This window comes from Tachypleus tridentatus, chromosome 6, assembly GCF_004210375.1.
Source record: "Tachypleus tridentatus isolate NWPU-2018 chromosome 6, ASM421037v1, whole genome shotgun sequence".
In the NCBI taxonomy this organism is placed as follows: domain Eukaryota; kingdom Metazoa; phylum Arthropoda; class Merostomata; order Xiphosura; family Limulidae; genus Tachypleus; species Tachypleus tridentatus.
The window spans coordinates 91577684-91602411 of NC_134830.1; the positions used below are offsets into that span (position 1 = coordinate 91577684).

The window sequence follows — 24728 nt, forward strand, 5'->3', positions numbered from 1 at the left end:
ATATTATACCTGAATGTTTAAGTTTGAGAAACTGTTTTGGTGATATTAAGAAAATAGTATTTTATTATCATTCATCTGCCTTGGATTATAACAAAGGAATTGCATTCTTTTAGTTACAGTTAAATCCTATATAAATAATGGGTTATTTTGCAGTTAAGTTACAATAAATGAGAGCACAAATTTTAAAAACAGATAAAAACTTCACCTTTTGCTAATGATTAATAGTATTTCTCTTATCTGTGTGAAAAACTAGTTAACTGTTTTTTGATGTTATTTTTCCACTGAATAGAAAGGTTCAAGTGTATTAATGTTGTAACATACTAATATCTGACCATAGAGTATGGTTTTTTAAAAGGCTGGATCTTATGTTTTATATCCACTCAGTATTCTCTACAATAGGAATATAAAATGCTATTCTTGGATTAGCACACACACTTACACCTATATGCATATTTTAATTATTAAAATATATTAACAAAGTTCTCTTTCTTTTCTGCTCAAGAAACAACAGTCTACTTTCCAAGCAAAAAACATTGTATCAGAAACAATGAACAAGATGTGACAAGCCAAAATATTGTGGACACCAAAAAGCATCACCTCCAACTACTCCTACAAAAATTTAGAGAATAATTCTACCTTTGCAATTAATGTTTTGTAATAATACAGTTACTTGCTCTTATGATTGTATGGAAAGAAAAACATGATACATGTTTAATAATGGTCTTGCTTATTTCAATCCCTTTCTTTTTGATACAATGTGTAAAAACTATAGTTTTGTCCTAGTGTTTGGTGACTTTAAACAAGTAGCTGCAGCTTAAGCAAATGGACATGCTCATCTGCCTTGTCTGAAGCTACAGATATAGGGCTTGTGGACATTGTATCATGTAGATTACACAACATCTTCTGAGTTGCATTTAGTTTCACCAGTTAGAACCTAGAAAGAACATTACAGGTTTTCTACAGACTTTGTCAAGATGCACCTTAACGTGACAATTTTGTCCATAAGAGACACATCCGTGTTTCCACTAATGTTTCATGCCAGTCAATGGGTAGAGAATATTCCTGTAGTAATGAGCCTTGAATGTACTGCATTAATTTATCTTTTTTGTGATAAAAACATGAAAGTGACACAACTTTCATCATTCTAAAGTACAAAACATTTGCCTCACACAAAGAAGGATGTGACAAATTGTTCCTTCCTGTAAAGTTGCAATTTTTCAACTTTATGGCAAACCATGTGTCTGGTTATTTCAAAAAGTACCAAACAGATGATTCTGATGCTATTCATTTGAAATGACATAGAACACATGACAATAAATGTGATGAACAAAATTCTCAAACCTGAAATTATCAAACCATTTTCTAGCATATTGAAATTTGCAAAGTATGAATTAAATGTTCAGGATTTACTAAGTTTTCTGAAGTGGATGTTGGCTTTTCAGCAGACATATTTGTTAAAAGTCTATTGTTTTTCAAGAAAGTCAGTGAGAGAGATTTTAAAATTTCAAATGGAAGGAAGTGCATTGTTTATCTGTTGGAGAAGTTAATGGATAAGCCACCTGTTAAAGTCAGTTTTTTTTTTGTGGCATGCTTCTTGCCTCAATCCATCTAAAGTTGCAAAGAATCTAGAAGATTGTGAGAAGAAACTAAAACAAATATTCTCATACTTTGTTGGATTAAAGAGCTTTCTTGAATGAAAAATGTGATGATGTACAAAGGCAATTCAAGCACTTTTTGCCAGATGAAGTTTCCAGCCAGTATAGCTACTTTCATAAGTATGACAGTCATCTAAGTGTAACATTATTACTTGATACATGTTTTGTTGAACAGCTAGAAGAAAGAACAGTATCTAAAACTGTAGTCCATTATCAAATTGATGCTGGTACTTTCACATGTTCCAGTCACAATACCTGGGTGAATAGTTTCTATTAGAGATTATCTCAAATAAATGTGCATATCTACTATGCAAAAAAAAATTTGGATAAGTTAGTTATTCACCCAAGAAGAATGAAAAAAAACAAGTAAGGAAAGGGTCATATGAACAAGAAATCATGAAACTGAATGAGAAGAAGAGAATGCTGGAGAAAGACATTGAGCATTTGCAGGAGGGAACAGAGAAAACTGCAACAGTAGCAGAAAGATATGGAAAACCAAAAATGACCTCTTAAATTTATGTTTTTGAAAATATCTGAAAAAATCTCTGTTGTAGAAGTAAAAAAGTATTAAAGTATTTTTTGTTTTGTTTTTTCATGTACGATTAATAACTTACCTGTTTCATTACCTATAAGATCATGCTATTTCATCTTAAAAGCTTATTTTGTTTTGAGTGTTTAAGTATGATCTTAAATTAATTTTTGTAACCAAGAGATAGATTTTGACATAATTTTATATTACTTAAATGATTATTGTTTCTGTTGATTCATTATATTTACAGTTTGTATTTGTGTATTATTTTTCAGTCATTAAATACTATAAAAATTGTCAATTCTTTATAGTAAAGAGTGTCTTGTAATTTTGAGTTTTTATGTACTATTCAGCATTATTTAAAATCTTTTTATAACATCCTGAAATATTAAAACAGTACTCTGATTATTCATTTATTGTTAGACCCATAAGTAGCATACAGTATTGTAGTAGTAGTTTATTGTGGTGTGCAGTTTTACTCAACATCCATATATCATTCATCAAAGGATGATTTTATTTTGGCAGGACAATGACCCTTTGTTAGCTGGTTCTCCCATTAAACCAGGGCTTTCAATAAAAGAAGGAGATACAGTTGGAGGCTTCCCTGTGAAATTTTTGTTGCTAATGGTATGTGAAATTTAATACATGTGCATGCATAAAATACTTAATGCAAGTATTATGAAATGTGTTTGCAACCTTTTAAATTTTTATCATGTCATATTTCTTTATTTTAATGTACTTGTTGGTTTTATGATGTCTTTTATTTTTATTTAATGCAGGCTGTTGATAATAGTCACAAATGCTTATGGTATTCTTATATAATTGGCAAATTAAATTGCTGAACAAGCAGATTTTTTACCTTTTATGTTTGAATATACTGAGTTCAGTGTGATAAAGTAGATGATTTTTTCTCTCTGAATGTGGAGTTTGTACGGGCACCCATTGGCTAGCTTATTATTGGATCTACAAATGTTTTTTAAATGAAAAAAATACAAAATTTGTGGCTTTAGTGTACTGTAACTGATAGTCAAGGTCTGTTAATTTTATATTGAGTTATGATTGGCTCTTATTCTAATAATGCTAATGTACAATTTCATATTTATTTATTATAAGGAATTAAACCTAATTTTCTATCATTGTCAGTATTCTTTACTCACTAGTAGAAATATATTGTTTTAGACTTATTATTCCTTTATCAAAATTCTTTTTGCCTTGTTCTCCTGTTTGTAATTTTTTGTTAACCCTATAGTGATGGGCAATGTTTCAAAATTTGTCATCATGTTTGTTGATTTGCATTTAAAATTTTATCGAACTACTAGTTTATGAATTTATGTCGATAAGTTTGGTTATCAGATTTTAGTATTATATGTTAGTTGATTCAATTTAAAAGTAAATATTAAAAAAACACATTTGAATTTGATTTTTGTGTATTACACGGTATATATGTCATGTGAATAACCAATTGAAAACTCAGAATGCCCTTCTAGTTGCTTTCTCAGGCATGTAAAAATATAATGATGTCAACTTGTTCTTTTGATCAAAGACTCCAAGTTGATAAATTGAGTCTTTAGTCAGCTTGAAATTTTGTATTTTTTTGAGATTGACCCAAGTATAGCTTAGTTACTAAGTTTGATAAATTATAGTGGAAACCTATGGTATTGATGCAGTAATCTATGCGTTTTGGTTATTTCAAATGTGTGTGTAAAACCTAAAAAAAATTTTGTTTCACATATTCCATGCACAAAATTTTATAGGCTTAGTAACCTACAACAAACAACAAAAGAGTACAAAGTTTGTAACTAAAAGACGTAATGGTTTGCTATGCTTCTTTATTTAATGTTCAATGATTTAAGAAAAATAACTTTTAAGAACTTGTTTGTAAGCAACAATAATGTATACACATATATGATGCATTATAAATGAGTTGGGCTGTATTTACACTAAAATACAGCTAAGACAGGTTATTTTGTACTGGCCAGTTATATGTTCTTGGATTCAGTAACATGAGTGTACATGCACCATGTCAGTGCAACTTGTAATGTTAGCCAAGCACAACTAGAAGGTCAATATAATGAAAACAATAAATATACATAAATGTATAGTGTTATGAGATTTAAGTTATTTAGACTAAACACATTTCATGTTATGATTTGTTTCATTTTAAAATGAAAAAAATATGATTTATATTTATTTCCTGATTTTTATGGTGGTTACAAGGTTCTCCATATAGTTGTGGTAGAGAAAATAACACAAAATGTAAAGTTTTAGTGAAAAAAAAACATTTGAAATATATTTAGGAGGTTTTAGAGATTGCACAAATAATATTTGAGATTTTGGGGACGAAGAATGTTATTTTTTAATTGTAACATGAAAATTACTTTGCATTTGTACTATTAGTGAAACAAACTCATTATTTTCACAAACAAATCTATAGTAAAAATAATACATTAAAATATTTGATTTTTTTGTGTACAAAAACTTGCGATCTTTACTAAAAGTTTACCAAATTTTTGAAGTACACATACTGCATCAAAAGTTATAGTATAAATACTTAACTCATGTGTTAACAGAGCCTGTCATGAAAGAAATAAAAGGAAAGTATAGTGCTCATTTTCCAGTGTAAGTATTCATTGTGTATCACTGTTAGTATTTGTTAGTTGCTCTCAAGAATGTATGATCCTCTGTCTGTTATTTTGATATTTATCATTAGGAATGTACTCTTGTTGTTTACCATTATGTAGTGTATAGTGTTTGTTTCCATTATCAAAAGAACCTTGAGGTTTGTCTAGTATTGCATTCCTCATGTCTACCAAGACACTGATAACATTTTTTCATTGTTATTTGAAAAATAGTGTGATTGATTTATCTCATTACTCTCAGTATTCCTTATTTTTCTGTAGCCTGCCCACAATTATTAATTTATTATTATTAAGTTTTCAGTATTGTTCTTTCTTTATCACTAATCATACAACCATTTTCCTATTTTCACTTCCCAATAGGAACACACACTTGCTTAAACCTCTCTGTCATTACTTACCTCTATTTAGTCAATAGGAGTATGTCATTATATCTGTTGTCTTCTCTCCATAGCTGTCTGACATTGTGGTTTAGTAGATTATTTATATAGTTACTCAAATAGAATGTATTTTGATTTTTCTTCTATTTTGAAAAAGAGGTTAATAACATTTTATTTTGAAAAGTGATTATTTTTATTTATGTGTTCACTGTGTATAGTAATCACTTAAGTGATGAAGAATCTACTCTTGTGGTGATTGCCTAACCATTTGTAATTTTGTAAGGAACTAGAATTTCATAAAATAATACCTTGTTTTAAATTATTGTGTATAGGTGTTCAACAACCTAATTATTCTTCTATATTAGAACTCTAGGAGAAACTAAAGAACCTTAGAATTTTCTAGAAAAGGTTGCATATTTATTTCTCTCTAGGTGCGACTCACAAAAATTCTTTCCTTAAAGAAACTAAAAATATCAGAACTAAAGAAGATGAACACAGAAGCTGAAAAAATGGTAAGCTTATGTGGCTTGGATTTATGAATGTGGTTTCTTTGCTGAGTTCTAATATTACTTGGTGTAGAAGAAGAGAAAAACAATATTTTTTACTTTTTCTATGTGTGTGTGTGTGTGTTTTAAGTAAGGTATTTCATTTCATAATTTTGTTTATAAAATCATTTTATGATTTCTACATCAAATTTGTGTTGGTGTATATAGGGCAGTGGTGCACAAAGTCTGGCTTGCAGGCCAAATCTGGCCCATGACAAGTCGCTGAGTGGCCCACGATGTTCAACGGGAAAGTCAAACATAGAGAGTTCGCGCCTGCGTGAAGATTAAGCGCTATAGAAGAATATGCATTAGATTAAACACTGGATGGTTCCATATTTGTGTCGAGCAATAAAGAAAATTTAATAAGCAAATCTAGTTAATGCATAAGCATTTAATCATTGGCACAATGACGTAATATTTCTGTAATTACAAGATCTCACGCATTCCAATTGTTCTTTGAGATTTACTTATGAGCCCTATTTTGATATTATTTCGTAACAAAAATGGCAGCAAATCATAAAAGAAAAGTTTATGTCGAAAACCGGCAGTTTCATGATGATTGGACTGCGCAGTACTGTTTTGTTCAACAACAGAAGAACATGATTTGTCTGCTGTGTCATTCAACAATAGCAGAGGCAAAGGTATCCAGTATAATGCATCATTATCAGTCGAAGCATAAAGATTTCCACAACGTTGTCGGTGATGAACAAACAGCTCCAATTGAATTTCTGTGGCGGTCGCTGAATCACCAGCAGAACGTTTTCTCAAAGCAGTCAGCAGATTTAGATGCAGTATGTGAGGTCAGTTACAATATTTTGTTGATGATAGTGAAATCTGGCCGACTAACCATTCACTGATGGTGATTTTGTCGGAAAAGTTGTGTCCGGAAGCAGTTCGCAAGCTACAGATGGTGGCTTTGATTCGTATGAGAGTTCAATGAAGAATTTCACACCTCTCAGCAGACGTGACAAGGCATCTTACAAATAAAGCATCCAAATTTGTCTACTTCTCTTTAGTAACAGATGAGTCAACTGACATCAGTTCAACAGCCTAGCTACTAGTTTTTGTTCGTGGTGTGTCATCATCATTTGATATCACAGAGGAACTAATCGGCATGGGTTCCATGAAGGGTCAGAAAACTGGGTCTGCTCTATTCGAGGAGATAGTATGACTGTGTAGTAGTGTTTTGTTGGATTTTACAAAACTGGTAAGTGTGACAACTGATGGAGCACCAGCTACGACCGGAGAAAGTAGCAGGCTAATAGCACTGTTGATGAAGCATCGAGGAAAGCAGAACAGACAGTTGGTGAAGTTGCACTGTATAATTCACCAACAGAACCTGTGCAGTAAAGAACTTGGTTTTCAGGCACTGATGGCATTAGTGACGAAAACCATTAATTTAATCAAATCACGAGGGCTAAATCACCATCAGTTTTGAAGTCTTCTTGATGAAATTGATTCAGACTATGGTGACCTTGTGTATCACTGTGAAGTATGCTGGCTGAGTCAAGGGAAGATACTCAGAAGATTCTGGGAGTTGATTGATGAGGTGATAGAATTCCTTGGAAGCAAGAACAAAGACACAGAAGTGATTTACATGACTGATCCAGCATGGCAAGCTAATTTGACCTTTCTGGTCGACATGACACAACACTTGAATGATCTGAATTTGAAGTTGCAAGGCAGAAATCAGCTTGTCTGTCAGCTTGCAAATCACGTCTCAGCTTTCAGGACAAAGTTGCAGTTGTTCCGGCAGCAAGTAGCATCAGGCAACTTTGTGCACTTTCTCAATTTTCAGTTACAGTTACAGAAGAATCGGTACATTGACACACAAGTTTATTTTGGGAAGCTAGATACCTTGATTCAATCCTTCAACTTATAGTTTTTTTATTTTGACCAATGCAGATTGTTGATGAAACTTTTTGCTGATCCATTCAGTGTGTTAGTGGATGACTTGTCAGTAGAATATCAGCTCAAACTTACTGATCTCCAGGCATCTGATGAACTGCGTGCTATTTATCGAGAAAACAGTTTGCTTGACTTCTACAAAACATTGCCTGATACATTTGCTAATCTGAAAGAGAAGGCATTTGTCCACACCAGCATGTTTGGCAGCACATACTGCTGCGAACAGGCTTTCTCACATATGAAACTGAACAAAAATAACACTCGCAATCCTTATGATCATCTGGAAGCAGTCTTGCATCTTTCAACGTCAAATATCAAGCCTGACATTTCTAAGCTCGTAGATAATGTGCAGCACCATCCATCTCACTGACTTTGTGACAGTTGATGTATCATAACATTTCTTAGAATAATGTGCAAACTCTTTGATGTAATCGTTATTTGTGTGTTCTTAAATGTGATGTCCATCTTGTGTGAAACAACTGTGGAATGATTTTAATCTTCACTTTTTTGTGGCCCCTGACTCAAAAAGTTTGTGCACCACTGGTATAGAGAAAGCTTCATAAGTGGATTAATCCTTAAATGGCAGCAATCATCAGTTGATGTTTTCCTAGAAAAGGCAGCCATCATCAATTGATAATTTCATACTTTGTGTTCAGTACAGCTGTCATCAGTTGATGATACAGCTTAAAACATTTGTTGTCAACTTCCTCACACTGTAGTGACAATACCAACTCAAAGCATTGTGTCTGAGTCATTTTCTCAGTGTAAGTGACAGAGCAGAAAAGGTAGGGTCAACTAATGAAAAGAAGTGAAAATTTTTTCATCAAAAGATGAAATTGAAGTATTAGCATGTATTAATTATTTCAATGAAGAAGAAAACGTTTTTAGATTTTTCATCATCAAATTCAATTGTTTCAAGCTCATAATGTGATTTAGATAGTGAATCAGAATACATAAGTGAATTATAATCCATTGATTCTCAATGTGTGTCACAATTTTGATCCATTTATTCATTCTTTTGATAGTAGAAACACTGGACACACAGATAAATCTAAGTTCACGAATGAATCTAAAGAATATGATTTTTTTACTGCTATATTTGATTACAGTATAATGAATCATATTGTTTGAGAAACAAACAAATATTATGAGTTTTGTAAATCCTTGAATTCCAAAGAAAGTGAAAGTAATACTCCCTCTACTTCATGAAGTAAGCAATGGGAAGATACAACTGTTGAGGAAATGTACACTTTTTTGCTCTGGCGATTCTTATGCCACATGTAAAAAGAGCATGTGTTGGCTGATTATTGGAAGAATAATGCACTTATAGGAACTTCAGTTTTCCAGAATACATTACTTGAGATTGATTTAGGGAGATTATTAGATATTTTCACTTTGCAAATAACAAAGAACCAATTGCAAACAATTGATTATGGAAGGCTCAAGAAGTGTTTACCATGGTAAAGAATAAAGCTAAGGAATCTTTTTCTCCATTTCAAATAATGAAGAACCAATTGAACAATTGATTATGGAAAATTTGAGAAGTATTTACAATGGTGAAGAATAAAGCTAAGGAATCTTTATCTCCATTTCAAAAATAGTTATTGATGAATCATTGGTTCTTTTCAAGAGGTGCATTGTTTTCAAACAATGCATTCCAAGCAAGCACCATAGATTTGGAATAAAGATCTTTGTGTTTTGTGATTGTGAGACAGGAATTGTAATAGATATGATTATTTATTCTGCAGATGATGTAGATGTCCCAGAAGATCCATGATTAGGATTATCAGGATCAGTTGTCAAGCAATTGATGAAAGACTACCTTGGTAAAGGTCATATATTATATACTGATAATTATTATACAAGTCTGGATTATGCAACTTTCTATTTGAAAATAATAATAGCTTTTGTAGAACAGTCAGAACTAATCACAAGAACATGCCTAAATTTGCACCTTGAAAGAAGGGAGATTTGAGTCCAAGAAGCAAGGGAATATTTTAGCACTTCAATAGAAAGATGAACCTCTTGTTGCTTTCCTTAATACAGTACATAAAGGTGAAATAAGATGCAGTGGAAAGGATGATTACAAAACTAAACAACCAGTAACCAAATATGATATGGGTTTAGATTATACTAGGCTAGTTGACAAAAGTGACATGCAAATTGGACAAAGTGCATACCTTTGTAAATGTGCAAAGCTGTACAAGAAGTTCTTTTTTTCACTTAATTGGTATCTCAATTTTGAATTTTTATAGCATGGATCTAGTAAAAACTGGTAAGATGCCATAGTTGAAGCAGTTTAGTTACAATGTAATTTACCAATTATTGGAAAAGTATGGCAAGACCTTTCCCAGGAAGACATAGCCTTACTGCTCCTGATAGACTTGTTGGAAAAGAAGTATTTTCTTAGCACTTTATAGAAAGCATTCCATCCTAAGAGGAAAACTTGGACAAAGGCAATATCACGTAAGTTTGCATACAGCAAGAAAAGAAAAGAAGCGAAAGATGATGACTACCTGGTGTAAAGAATGTAAAGTAGCACTGTGCATTGAAGAGTATTTTTACAATTATTATACCATAAAAAGACATTTGAACTTGTAATAAATAAGTCATTACTGTGATTTTTCATTTTCTTTCATATTTTGTTCAAAATTCATAATAAAAATACTAAAGACTACATTTAAGAAATTTTTTCCAATTTTTTTATGTCTGTAGTGAGCTGCTACCTACAAAATTCCTGCTGTTTAAGGGCTAAGTAACCAATAATTACTAGCATTACTTAACAGTTTTTAAACTAAATACTTGCATCCAAACCAAAGTAATATATATAAATAGCTGGATATATAAATAAGCATTTGTAATTTTTGGTTCTGAGAGACTACACAACTAGTTTACATATAATGTTGTATGTGTCTTTGTTACTGTATTATTTTCCTGTGTGGTTTTTAAAATGTAAATAATTATACATTGATATTGGTGAGGGTACAAAGATTTCAAAAATGTTTTAAACTGCAGTTTATATGTAGCAGGATAGATATGTATTAATTTTATAAAATTCCTATGTGAAAACAAAGTAAACAATTAACATAGTAGAATTCATACAAAGCAGGATTTTTCTTTTCTTTATCAGTTACTAAAGTTACAATATTTTTTTTATAACTGAGGAATGTATTAAATTTTATAAATGAACAATATTTAAGAGAGATTAATTTGTGTGTGTGTGTAAAATAAATTTAAAAAATGTTTTTTGTTTCAAAAAGTTAAACCAGAGAAAATTCTGAGAAATCTAAAAATTATTTTTTTTTCATTGGCATTTGTAGTGTTCATATCAACAGCCTATTCCTTTAGAATTCCAGAAAAGATATGCATCAATAATTTTGGAATTTGAAAAGATGAACAAGGATTTGAATGAACACCTACTAGAAGTTCAGCAGTTCTGTTTGGAGGTATGCTTAATACGTTGCTTTATATGAACACCAACAAAGCACCTTTCGAGTGTTAAGAGCACACAAGTTTTAAATTTTAAACCTAAATAAAAATAATAATTTCAATTCTGTTTCAGTAATTCTTTACCTAGAACAAAATATATAATTGATATTTTATCATTCTATAAAATTTATTTTGTTTAATTCTCAGATAGGAATGAAAAACAAAGATTGAGATTTACACTTTCATGCAAAAATAGGGTGTCTTTTTAGAAACTTCCAGCCCATTTCAAAGTAAGTGGTTTGTAATTGCATAAGAATGTAATTATCCATGCTTTGTTTCACATGTGATTTCTTTCTCTTCAATTTTTTTTTTTTTTTCTTAGTACAGCCTCTTGTTCCTTTGTGATTGTGTGATCTGAGCAACTACCGATAAGGCTCTGTTTTGACAATGACAAAAGTGAAATTTTAACTAGCATTTGGTAAAACAGATTACAAACTATTACAACATTGTTAAAATGAAGTGATAAATAATTTATGGTTTTGTTAGAAAGTGACAAGACTTTGCTTACTCTAGGAGGAGAAAAATAATAATGGGAAATCTGCAAGACTTAAGAACAAAATTAAGAGATTTTGTTGTAGTTTTTTTCTTCCTGGAAATATTTTTATGTTAAATTATATTCACTTGAAAGCTATGACAGTTTTCTTCTCTCTCAAGAAATCAGGTAAGCTTAGTTAAGTTTACTGAATATAGTAGGAAATAGCCAGAGATTCCAATGCCTCAGCTCTTTAATCACTGAATATTATTATTGTTAAATTTGTAATATTCAAACAGTGTGTGAAAATAATCAACTTATTTTCTGATACAATACCTTTCCTCTCCCACAAAATAACTTTTCTCCATTATTACTGCCTGCCATATACTGAACATTTTGACTCTCTTCTATCCTTGATACTCCCATCTACCCCCACATGTTTAATGTGGTTGAGCTGTGCAGTATCATGTAAATAATCATGTGACAACTCAACACCAACAGGACAGTGCATTCTTCTCACAGATTCTTCTCACTGAATTATAGTATCTAACCTGTAACATATTTACTGTTATATACTCTTCAAAAAAAGAAACGCAAAAGGGATATTTTTGTTATTTTAAAGAGAAATATATGTAATAATGTTACAAGCTCAAAGTATGTGATGTTACATGTGTTAAGGCACTGATTGTCAGACCAAAATGACAATAAAAGTTGTGCACATTGAAAACGGAGGAAAACATCGGATTTCTCGCCAAAATGCATGCGTGTCTAATAAATTTGTTTGAGAGAACTGCATGTTCTGCAAGTGCAACATGTGCAAAATTCTTATAAAAGCGACGGGTTCTCGGTTTCCATAGCTCAGTGTTAAGCCACCAACACGCAATACAGTTATGCCAAGACTGACTGAAGCACAACGCAACAACGCCATTGGTCGCTTGGAAGCAGGCGAATCTCGATCAGATGTTGCCAGAGCTGTGAATGTGCACCCAAGCACCATCACAAGGCTATGGAATCGTCACCAACAACATGGATCAACTCGTGACCGTCCACAATCTGGCAGACCTCGTGTGACCACGCCCGCACAAGATCGCTACATCCGGTTATGTCACCTTCGGGATAGGACCACCACTGCGACGTCTACTGCCTCAACCATACCAGGGCTGTGTAGGATTTCTGATCAGACCATACGCAACCGTCAATGAGATTCTTAGGCCCCATGTGCAACCCATCAACGACGTTTTTCAACATGACAACGCCTGTCTTCACACAGCTTGACTCATCACTGTCTTCTTGAGACACCACAACATCAACGTTCTTCCCTGGCCCTCCAGATCACCAGATGTAAACCCCATCAAACATCTTTGGGACGAGTTAGACCGATGTCTGCGATGGCGACAACCTCAATCGCAGACTCTACCTCAGCTTGCATCAGCTTTGCAGGCTGAGTGGACAGCCATTCCACAGGATGTGATTCGTCATCTCATTGCTTCCATGGGCAGGAGATGCCAAGCAGTTATTGATGCTCACGGGGGGCATACTCGTCATTGATGTTGAGTGACGTTAAACTTCATCTAGTGAGCGTGGACTTTGCCTTTCCAGACTTTGGATGTTCAGCAGTGAATGTGCAAAGTTTCACACATGTCATACAGAACTACCTGAAACAAACTTGTTAACAATATGTCTCAAATTTTGCCTTTTGCTTTTCTTTTTTTGAAGAGTATACATTCATTTTAATATCAGTTGATAAAATTTTCAGTTCCAGAACAAATAGAAAAGACTCAGTATTGTTTGTAAGTTTGTAGAACTTTTGTATATAAATCATTATTTCTACTATCAATTATTATAACTTATGTTACTATTTCTATATGAAACTATATTTGTATTACGAAGGAAAATTGTGTGTATCAATCTTGTTGGCAGCTTTCCTAAATTTGATACATATCAATATTCAGTTAACTTTTAAGTTAAAATTAAGATTTCTAGCTATTTGAAATCATAATGCATAATGTACATAACAAAATAAATTAGGGGCTTGTGATCGAGATCTAAATCTGAGACAAAATTAATTCTAAATTAAAATTCAAATAATTCAATTTATATTTATCAGTGCCAACAAGATTTGATTGTCTGATTATCAAGGTTTTTTGAATTACCCTCCCTCAAACAACTAAAGAATAATAAAAGTGAATTGCTTGAAATAGCCAAAATTTTAGAATTAGAAGTTAAAACTCAATGAGAAAAAAAATGAACTAAAAAGTGTATTATTGAAATACTAGTCTGATTATTTGTTGTCTCAGGAAGCATTAGGGGAATACTGTCTCCACTAGCCAATCACTATGACAAGTGTTCATCTACAGATATATAATTTATGCATGTGGTAGTAAATAAGTAATGAAATAAAACATAAAGTAGCAGAACCATTATAATAAAATTTTGAATATGTGTAGAAGGATATTTATGTGAAGAATTTGGGATTTGTAAATTGGATCTTTGGGGAAATTTTACTTATAACAGTATTCCAGTGCTCAAAATGTTAGGCTAATAATTGCATAAAAGTATTTTACTGCTGTAACACATTTTATGAGGAAGTATTCTTTAATTTATTACTTAATTATTTTTTTGTTAACATTTTACATACGATCTGTCATTTAGTTGGAATGTCTCTTGAATTTTATTGTTTATGTACAGTGCCAATTCATACCCAGTTAGGATTAATTCTAACATTATAATTAGCCAAAATGGTGGACACTGATTGGTGCTAAGTAGTCACAATTATCAAATGATCACAAAACTTCTCTATACAACAGAGAAGGTATGCTGAAGAAGTAATATACAGAGAAATACCTAAATGTTGTTATTATCAAGTGCTATTTATTTTTAAATCTTTCCTCATTTTTTTGGTGTCTCCTTATGTAAGATCAGTGAAATACATGAATGGTCTGGGAGAGAAAAATGAAATTGAATTGTAATTTACATGGAGATGGAAATCCAGCTTCTGTTGGATTATTTGATTGCATGTGGTATGACATCCTAAGCAAAAAGTTTAGAAATATGTAAGGAGAAAATGACAAATAGATTTTGAGAAGGTACAGAAGGATTTTATATATATTTTTTTATAACTTCAAGAGCTCAAAATTCTGAAAACTTAAATTAGTAGAAGTTTATCATGTTTGGCACTATCAGTTTCAAAGGTTGCTTATTTTGAACTATTTGTGTTAGAAATTTGTGATGTACATAAATAGAAAGAACAGATTTTGGGTTAGATTTGTAGATTGATAAATTTAACTATGCAAGTAAGAGATTTAAATAGTTAAAAGAGAATATTAAAAATTAGGGTGGTATTATTGTTTTGTTATTACTGTCTCAAAAGCTACTGATGATAAAATCTAGGTCAAATAAAATTCGACTTACAAGGTATTAAGAATGTCTTACCATGCTAACAGACCAGTACTAAACTTATTTAATCTAATAAATATTCTCAATTTCTTTAGTAAAACTACAGTTTTTCTTAATTACAAAATAAGTTTAAAACAAAATTTTCAATTATACCTCTTCCTTTTCTTGATTCCTAAATATTAATAAATTTCTTTTATCCTATTATTGTGGAAACACATTAAGCATGTACATATATGTGTAACTGTAGTTACTGTGATTAAAGCTTCCTTGCATAGCTGCCACTTTTAAGAAGTAAAAAGAAATGTGTTGATACCTTTGCCATAAGATAAAATATTGCTAAAATAACAGGGATAGCCCAGAAATTATAAATAGTAGCACTTTAATCTTTAAAAAAAATTATGACATTAGGTATTGAAATTTATAAAGTACATCTATATTTCTTGTTCATTAATAGATTGCTCCAGAACAAGGTCTTCAGCCTGTAGTTCAACCAGACATGGTTAGACAAAAATGTTTACAAGAGGCTAAAGATATTGTGAAAAAGTGGAACAACACAGGACAAAATACTCAATTAGTGAGGAATGAAAAAATACTGGACCTTGTTGCCAATCTAACCTCTTTAATGTTGCAAGTAAAAGTAAGTGCTGTAGTTACTCAAATATTTCATTTTGTAACACTGCCAAATTTTAGTTGAATCTCTGCCACATCATAATCACTGTGGACAAAAAATGGTATCCATATGTTTAGATAATATTTAAATGAATTCCTGAACATTGTAAATATTAACTCAGTTTTAAAAATTTCATTTAACTAAGATTTTCTAATGATTTTGTTGTTTTCAAAGGTACATAAATTAATTGCAGAAGCTTTCCTCAGGCTTTATTTTTTTATCAGATGGTACTTATTTCAGAAATTTTCCAGTATTTACTTTGTTAGATATATGTTCTGGATAAAATAACTTGTATTTTAGATGATTCACACTTTTTTTTTTTTTATGATGAAATAATACTTATTTTGGGAGTCTTTCTAAGTTATTTCTTTAAATTCAGATTATATAATCTGGTCCAACTGCACTTTAACAACTTTTACTACATATTCTGAGATTATCTTATTTTTCAAGTTTTGAGGTTTTCTCTGAATATATTATCTTATCATTGGAAATTAGCTTTCTAGTCTTTTCCAAATTTTTAATTTAATTTTGAAGATCTTGACATTTCTTTTAGTACATTCTTATGTAAGATCAAACAAAATGTATTTTGGACAGCTAGTATTGGTATTAACACTTTTACCAAAATAAAGCAGAGAACAATATTTCGACCTTCTTAAGTCATCTTCAAGTTAACAAAGAGATAGTTTACAACTGACCATTGCTGGGCACATGTCTTAAGGAGAAGAGTGTAAATGGGTATGGGGCATTGCAGTTAGATGTTAGGTTATTAATTAGTATAGGTATAAAGTTGTTCCTTTATATTGGTTTAATTTTGATTTTATTTGCTGTATAAGTAGGGCTTCTTTGATTTTGTGTTTGTTTTATTTGTTTTCCTACATAATATCTGGGTGTTTTCTATGGTTATGATGTGTTTATTTGAGTTGCAGTGTCCAAAAACGTGTGAAAGTGTTTTTTTGTGTTCTTTAAATGTGGTTTTTGTATTTTTGCTTATTTCTTTAATATAAACTTTGTGGCAGGCGTTGCATTGTATTTTATGTGTATATATATATATATATAAAACACATATTTTTGAACATTGCAACTCAAAGAAGCCCTACTTATACAGCAACTAAACCCAAAATTAAACCAGTGTAAAGGAACACCTTTATATCTATACTAATAAATAACCTAACATCTAACTGCAATGCCCCCTAAAATTCTGTATCCGTTTATACTCTCGTCTCTAAGACGTGTCCGACAACGATCACTTGCAAACTCTCTCTTTCTTAACCTGAAGATGACCTAGGAAGGTCGAAATATTGTTCTCTCCTTTATTTTGGTAAAAGTGTTAATACCCATACCAGCTGTAGAGAGATACATTTTTACTTCAAGTAGGTTTTTCATCATCATAAATAAGACCAAACATATTTCAAATGTTTTTTAGGTTTATAATCATGTAAGTTCTATAGATCATTAATTTTCATTTTGAAATTGCATCAGAGAAATCTTTGATTTTTCTTTATTTTGTTAATCATACACATTATAAAGACATTTACCTTTGAGATCCATTTATTTAGTAGTTTCACAATTTTAAAATAACCTTGAGTCAAATGGAATATGTATGTCTAAAATTTAATGTATATGATAGTGCATAGGAGTTATGCAATCATGACTGGAATACATTATTAAATCAGTCAAAATATGACTAAATTGTATCCCCTGTTATAAAATATATCAGTGTATATTTATACTATATAAATCTTTGGAATTTTTGTTGTTGTTTCAGAATCTTGCTGAAAATGATCTGAATTCTTTTGAACTGAAGTCACTTTCAGACTCATTATTAGAAATACAAACTGGTATTGAACCCCAGAACTTAAGGTATGTTGATGTCAGTTTCTAGTCTACAGTTCTTGTAGACAGGCTTCATTTTTATTTTAAGATAAATTATAGTAAACTTTAGTCACTCTCCTTATAAAACCCACATTATGCAGATACCAATTATTTAAATCTTACAGTAGATATTTCTTCATGTGCATTAATTTACATTTTTTACTACTTTACTATTTTTGTGAATAAAGCATTAAATACCTTTATCTTACTTCAAGACTCTTTCTTTACTCAATCATCGATTGTCACTTGGAAATTGAACCTATATGTAGAAATCCTTAACTTTTGTTTAATTGGTTTAGAGATTATGAGATAGTTCAATATTCTTGCTGCAGAAGACTCATGTTAGCTAAAACATCTTTGTGTACAAACATTTAGTTATGGGAGAACCAAACAACTAACAGCTTTCCTAGTTGATGTAGGTTTATAAAAACAAGTATAATACATTTTCATAAAATAAATGATCAGAGATGGCACATGAAGATGACTGTTAAACCTGTTTGATTGTTAACTGAGTTACAGTTAAAAGTACGAGTTTCCTATCATAGGGCAATCATCCACTCATCAATTAGTACGATTGTTACAACTGTCCAATGTAAAGAACTAATAGCAAGAAATTATGTTCAACATTATGTGATATGTTTTAAGCTGCTGTCTGTGGTGTTGTACTTTGTCTATAACATTCACTCTGAGTATATTGGTACCAATGTATTTTTAAGGTAAAATAAAATTTACTCTATTTCAACACTATCTTTAATTGGTTTTTTTATATATATACATATTTCAAAATATTATAATATCTGAGAAAGCTAGTCAAATATACTTTTTTTTTTATGAAACATATTTTGGGACTCAGCCCAGCATGGCCAAGCGTGTTAAGGCGTGCAACTCGTAATCTGATGGTTGCGGGTTCGCATCCCGGTCGCGCCAAACATGCTCACTCTCCCAGCCGTGGGGGCGTTACAATGTGACGGTCAATCCCACTATTCGTTGGTAAAAGAGTAGCCCAAGAGTTGGCAGTGGGTGGTGATGACTAGCTGCCTTCCCTCTAGTCTTACACTGCTAAATTAGGGACAGCTAGCACAGATAGCCCTCGAGTAGCTTTGTGCAAAATTCCAAAACAAACATATTTTGGGACTATTTTTCTTAAATTTATGACTTAATTTTTAATTATATCTTGTAAAACACCCTTACCAGATGTGTATTTTCTAATATAGGCTAGTATGGTTTGATTTCTTATTGAAAAATATCTGTACATTTGAGTTATTAGTATTTTAAATGCTTTCTTAAAAGCCAAAGGTTATTGCAATTAAAAAAACAACTTTAATTTTGTGGTACTAATGTTCATTAGCAATAGGCATTTTTAATGTCATTTTGCTATTGCTCTTCATAGTTGTTGCTTTTCTGTCTGAAATCCTACAATATGTTAATTATTATTCTCTAGTGTATTCCAGAATGAGGTGGAAATTCACATAAATCATATCCAAGAAGGTTTGAGTCAGATGGGTAACTTACATGCATTTGCAAACCACAATATTCCTGTTTGAGAAGATAACAGATATCAACAAGCTTAAATAGAAAAAAGATTTTGATTTTAAGTATTATTTATTTTGTCATTTTTAACTTCATAAAAGAATAATATAGAATGTAGCTGGTGTAATATGAGCAAAAAGTTTAAAATATTTAGCATTGGGACTTTACAGACATTACATTTTTTAGGAAATCTCATGACAAAATAAATCGTTGTTCACTTTGATATAAATTATACCTATTTTAAAAATATGAAACTTGATTTTTATGTGTTGTTTTAAACGTGTGGAATTAACATGTATAGCATTTTTTAATTTTGAATTGCTACTAGATAAAATAAATTGTGTGTTATATATCTTTTTGATTTTTGTATCACAGTTGTAATGAATTATTCTGTTGCATTGTGCAAACAGGATTATTTTAATTTCTTTTGAGAAATCAATGCATTTCAATGTTCAAATGAAATAAGTAAAACCTTCAGTAAAGTGTTTTGTAAATTTGTATAAAATGTCCCTAAGGTATTGAAAGTAAACTTTTTTTAAAATTTTAATATGTATCTGAAGTTACATAATATATTCCTGTATTTTGAGTTTTTATTCATGTTGTTTATTCTTTAAGTTAGAATTTGATTTTAAACCTCTCTTGATAAAGTAACATTAATGAATATTAAACTAACTTCTGATCAGAACCTCAAGAATATTGCTCTGATTTGTTTTAATTTTGACATATGTACTTTGGGTTGCCCAAAATATATACACCTGTCACATGGGATTGTCTTAAGACTTAAGTAGTCTTATGTGAATAGTTTAATTTATAACATAATAGTTGGAAGGTGATAATATTATGAAGCACTAAAGTATTTAAAGTTTACAACCATACAGAAGTGAAGTATGAATTGTTCATACAACACTCATACATTTTTGTGATAAGTATTGAGAAATGATGATTTATTATATCCCATTATTTTGAAGTAATCGAGAGCTTATTTTACAATAATCTTTAAAAAATTGACATTTACCAAATATTTTTCATCCATGCTTCCACTTTAATAAATAAGGACCCCTGTCTCTTTTCTTTCTCTTTTTTGTAATGAGAGGAGTGAGTTGAATGACAAGAAGTAATACACAGATACCATTTAAAATGCTCTTTGTGTTGTACTAATTACTAATTTCGTTCATAAACAATGTGTTAAAGTGCTTGATTTTGCACTATTGAGTTCACTACTGTTTCTTGCTTTCACCCAAGAGATAACTTGTATCTCCGTGGAGGGAGGATGTTTGTCACACACACCTTGGGAAAAGTTGCCATATGTAGGGAATGCACGTAACTCTGAGCTAGTGTTATAGAAGTAATTTTTTAAAGAAATGCGAGCTAGTATAATATGCTTGATTGTTCTCCCTAATGCTTCTCTTTGGCCAATGCAAATTAATTAAGCCACTCCTTCTGTCTAATAAGAATGTGGTAGCTGGAATTACAACACATCTACATGCTGAGGGAGATATGTTGGTATAGTCTGCCATTCTCGTTAAAGTGTTATCATTAAAATTCCATTTTGTGTTTTAAACCACTGTATCGTACTCCTTAAAAAACTCACTTGGTTTGGTCTGTTTATATGGATATGAAAAGAATAAAATTATGAATACTTCTTAAATATATATTTTAAAATCATTGAAATAAATTTTACATCCCATCCCTCATTTTCAATACCCTGTTGTGAAATGTGTTCCTGCATTTATTTAAACTTAAAGAAGAATGACATCTGTGATGGGTTTATGATAATGACATGTGTTACTGTTTATTAAACTCTGATGTAGCACTAACTTATAGCACAACCAAAGCTGATGTTTATGAAGATACAAAATAAGCAGAAAAAAAGATAATACTTGAACCGTACATGAAAATATACCAATGTTAAAATGTGACACAAAGAAAGTGTACACCATATGGCATCTTTAATGCTATCACTACAGGATGGAATAAATAATGTTAAATTTAGTTTCAGTTAAAGCCTGAAAAGAAGCACCTTAAAACCTGAAAATTCTAATATAAATAAGACTTGGGAAAACTATAACATTCCTTAATATGCCAAAAAAGTAATTATCAAAAACTAATTTAGTAATTAATTTATATTTGAGTTATTTCTAAAAATTCCCTTATCTTTATTCCTCAATAACTCTGTGGTAAGTCTGAAGGCTAAAAACCGGATTTCGATACCCATGGCAAGCATGGCATAGATAGCTTGCTACATGTGTCTGTACTTAATAACAAACCCTTGCATTAACTTTATTTAAATAAATCAGATAATCTACTTTCTCCAGTAATATACAATGATTAGTATTAACTACAAGTTCTGCTGTAATAGTTAAACTACTAGTTTATATTTAACCAAGATTTTTTTTAAATTTGTCTCACAAAAACACAATTACACTCGCATTTTATTTTATAAATTCCACTTTGTAACATATTTAGTGTATTAGTGTTTAATGAGGGAAGAAAGTACTAATTTTATTCTGCACACTTTAAACAATTTTATAAGAAATTTTAGAGAAAAGATAAATGTAATGGTTTTAGTTCCATCTTTTTTTGTACTTACTATTAAGTAAATGAGTAAGATACTTAATTTTAATAAGCTGTGTATTATTAAAACGATTTTATATTCTTTGTTGTTGCATCCCAGTGGCAGCAACACATCTGTGACTTACAATGCCAAAAACCTCGAATCAGTATCTGTTGTTGGAAGAACACAGCTCATTGTTCTCCTTTGTGCTTAACTTTAAACAAAAATATTTATTGCTACATATTTAAAATAATTTTGTTTTATAGAAATCGATATCTAAAGATATGACAAGCTCTGTAAATTAACTATGAAAAACCCCACTTTTGGAGTCGCAGGATGACAATTTCATTGAAAGCATTCAAATAATAAGTAGAACATCCAAAAATAGTGTTTTTTTTTACCTATTCAAATGCTTTATAAGTTCATTTAACCTGTCTTTACCGTGACTTGTGATCAGCAAATTTCAACCAAGTACAAATTTTTGCATTCTTCCTGACTTTGTGGCTGAATTGTAGATAAAGTATAATATAGTGACACACATCTACTTACCTATAGAAAGTTTTAGTAACTCATACATACATGTTGTGTTTTCTTGTTTCACTGTTTAATTTTACGGGTAAATAAAGCAGTAAACTAACGTGCATGGCATGTAACGTCAGAATATAATAGATTTTTACATATACCTTATATAACTGTTTTACTGTTAGGATTTGTTCTGAAGATATTTTTAATAAGATATTGTAACAACTAATGAACAAATGAAACGCACTAAACTAAGAAAATCAAAATCTCATTTTTAGGTGGCATGCTCATATTTTTTAGTAATTTTAATGTGAAAAGAAAAAGTTTTGTGTATAGAATTAATGTGTTTTACAGCCATAAAAATATATGAAATATATGTACATGTATTGAAAAAATTGAACTCAAATTTTGAATTATCTTGTCATCCGAACTCTTACAGAAACAACTTTTTATTGTGACTAAGATTGCAGCTATTCAGATTTTCCTTTATCAAGTAATTATTTCGAACGTTTATCTATATCTCGGATGTAATAAACTAGGAGGTCCTGCGCGAAATAACCACCTTGTTTCATAATTTGTATTCACTATAGACTGAATAATGATACATATTTTTAAACTTTTCATGTATCTAGAGTAAGAGGGTTAAGAATTTAGATATACCTAAAATACGTTTAATAGTAATAGGTCATATTTACGTCTATGTATGTAAGATTGGTGTTGGTCAATAACATTAATAGAAATATAAAGATGGCGCTGTGAGTAGATCTGTAAATTGTACTTAATCCCAACAGGGTTAAATCTTTCAAATTAATAACATATCCATGAATTATTGTCACAAGAGAAAAACAAATAGTTAGTGAAACAAGCATTACTTATAAAAGTGATGGGACCAGTTGGCCCTGTTGTACAGCTCAGGCCAGCCGAGCTCGAAGCGATGTGGTATCATGAAACTTTCCCTCACTTAAATCTGTAAGAGTGACAGTCAGTCATTAGCATGAAAGGAAGGTTGTAGAATAATACTTACTAACTAATTGGAACTTTGGAAGCTTTAGTAACTTTTGCATGAATACAAGTACAATAAGAACAGACTTTGGAAATGTGGTGTATGTCTTACATCGTCCTGAATACAGTTCATCAGTACAATTCTTTACACATATCTCAGGAGATACTGGAAATTCCGTTGTTTTTACTCAAGCAATAGTTCTGTGCCTGTCAGCTCTAGAGAAATCTAATAAACTGTACTCGCAGCGTTTTATTATTGTTATTATCTAAATGAAAAACAGCTGAACTGGAAAAAATAAGGGGGCGGACAAGAAAAAAGTCGTATGTTTTACAAACAGCATCCCCACCAGGGCCACGGTAGTACGTCTGCAGACTTGCAACGTTGTGAATCGGTTCGATACCCGTGGTGGGCAGAACCGAGATAACTCATTATGTAGCTTTTTGCTGTACAACAAAAACTACATACAGCGACTAAAATAATTAACATAATGTGGCCAAGATAATCAGTATCATTGTATACATAGCTTGAAATTGATTACTAAGTAGTAAACCATATACTTTGTTATGCTTTATTAACAATGTCACAATTGTGAGTTACTTGTCACTTGGCTACTATTTGTATGACTATGTGTGTATGTTAATATTGGAAAAATAGCGAACAAGTGACAAATAACTTATACTTCTGGTATCTGGACAAACATGATAATAAAATAATTCTAAACTAGGTATATAGTTTACTTTTTTTAGCGAACAATTATTGGCCCGGCATAGTCAAGCGTGTTAAGGCGTGCGACTCGTAATCTGAGTGTTGCGGGTTCGCATTCCCGTCGTGCCAAACATGCTCCCTCTCCCAGCCGTGGGGGTATTATATGTTATGGTCAATCCCACTATTCGTTGGTAAAAGAGTAGCCCAAGAGGTGGCAGTGGGTGGTGATGACTAACTGCCTTCCCTCTAGTCTTCACTACTAAATTAGGGACGGCTAGCACAGATAGCCCTCGAGTAGCTTTGTGCGAAATTAAAAAAAAAAATAGAAGTGAACAATTTTAAACTATGTATCTAATAATATTGATTGCCTTGACATTATTCTAATATCAATTTTTCTTGTCACGGATCAGTATGGCCGTGTGATTAGGACGCTTGACCCGTTATCTGACGGTCTCGGATTCGAATTCCCGTCACACCAACAATGCTCTCCATTTCAGACGTTGGGCATTATAAAGTTAGTCAATCCCACTATTGGTTGGTTAGAGTTTGCGGTGGGTTGTGATGACTATCTCTCTTACCTCTATTCTTACACTGTTAAATTATGGATGGTTATTGTAGTTAGCTTTACTCGAAATTCAAAACAAACTTGATTATCCCTTTTTATGTTTATATACAACCATACTGTTTTGGGTTTAGATGTATATTTTTATGAAATACACATACCTTTGATATACATGTATTTAACGACAAAAATATTAATATTACCACTAGGCACACGGACAAGTTAAAACCACACTCTAGTAGTGTTTAATAATCTGGCTAAAGCCTATCAGTCAGCTAAAATCACTTACAAAGCTTAGAT

General features: G+C 31.3%; 1 protein-coding gene across 2 annotated transcripts in view; it reads left to right on the plus strand.

Annotated features, from left to right (window-relative positions):
- LOC143253034 (protein lin-9 homolog) overlaps window positions 1-20785 on the plus strand; it is a 72209-nt gene extending 51424 nt beyond the window's left edge. Inside the window, exons 10-15 of one of the 2 annotated variants that reach the window (XM_076506123.1) lie at window positions 2710-2811; window positions 5632-5712; window positions 10974-11099; window positions 15465-15647; window positions 17446-17540; window positions 18994-20785. In XM_076506123.1, the coding sequence (XP_076362238.1) occupies window positions 2710-2811; window positions 5632-5712; window positions 10974-11099; window positions 15465-15647; window positions 17446-17540; window positions 18994-19096 (690 nt within the window). In that variant the 3' untranslated portion in view covers window positions 19097-20785. Of the gene's footprint in view, window positions 1-2709; window positions 2812-5631; window positions 5713-10973; window positions 11100-11289; window positions 11373-15464; window positions 15648-17445; window positions 17541-18993 lie in introns of those variants that run through there. The other variant, XR_013029307.1, reaches the window with a different exon arrangement.
- Window positions 20786-24728: the final 3943 nt, after the last annotated feature.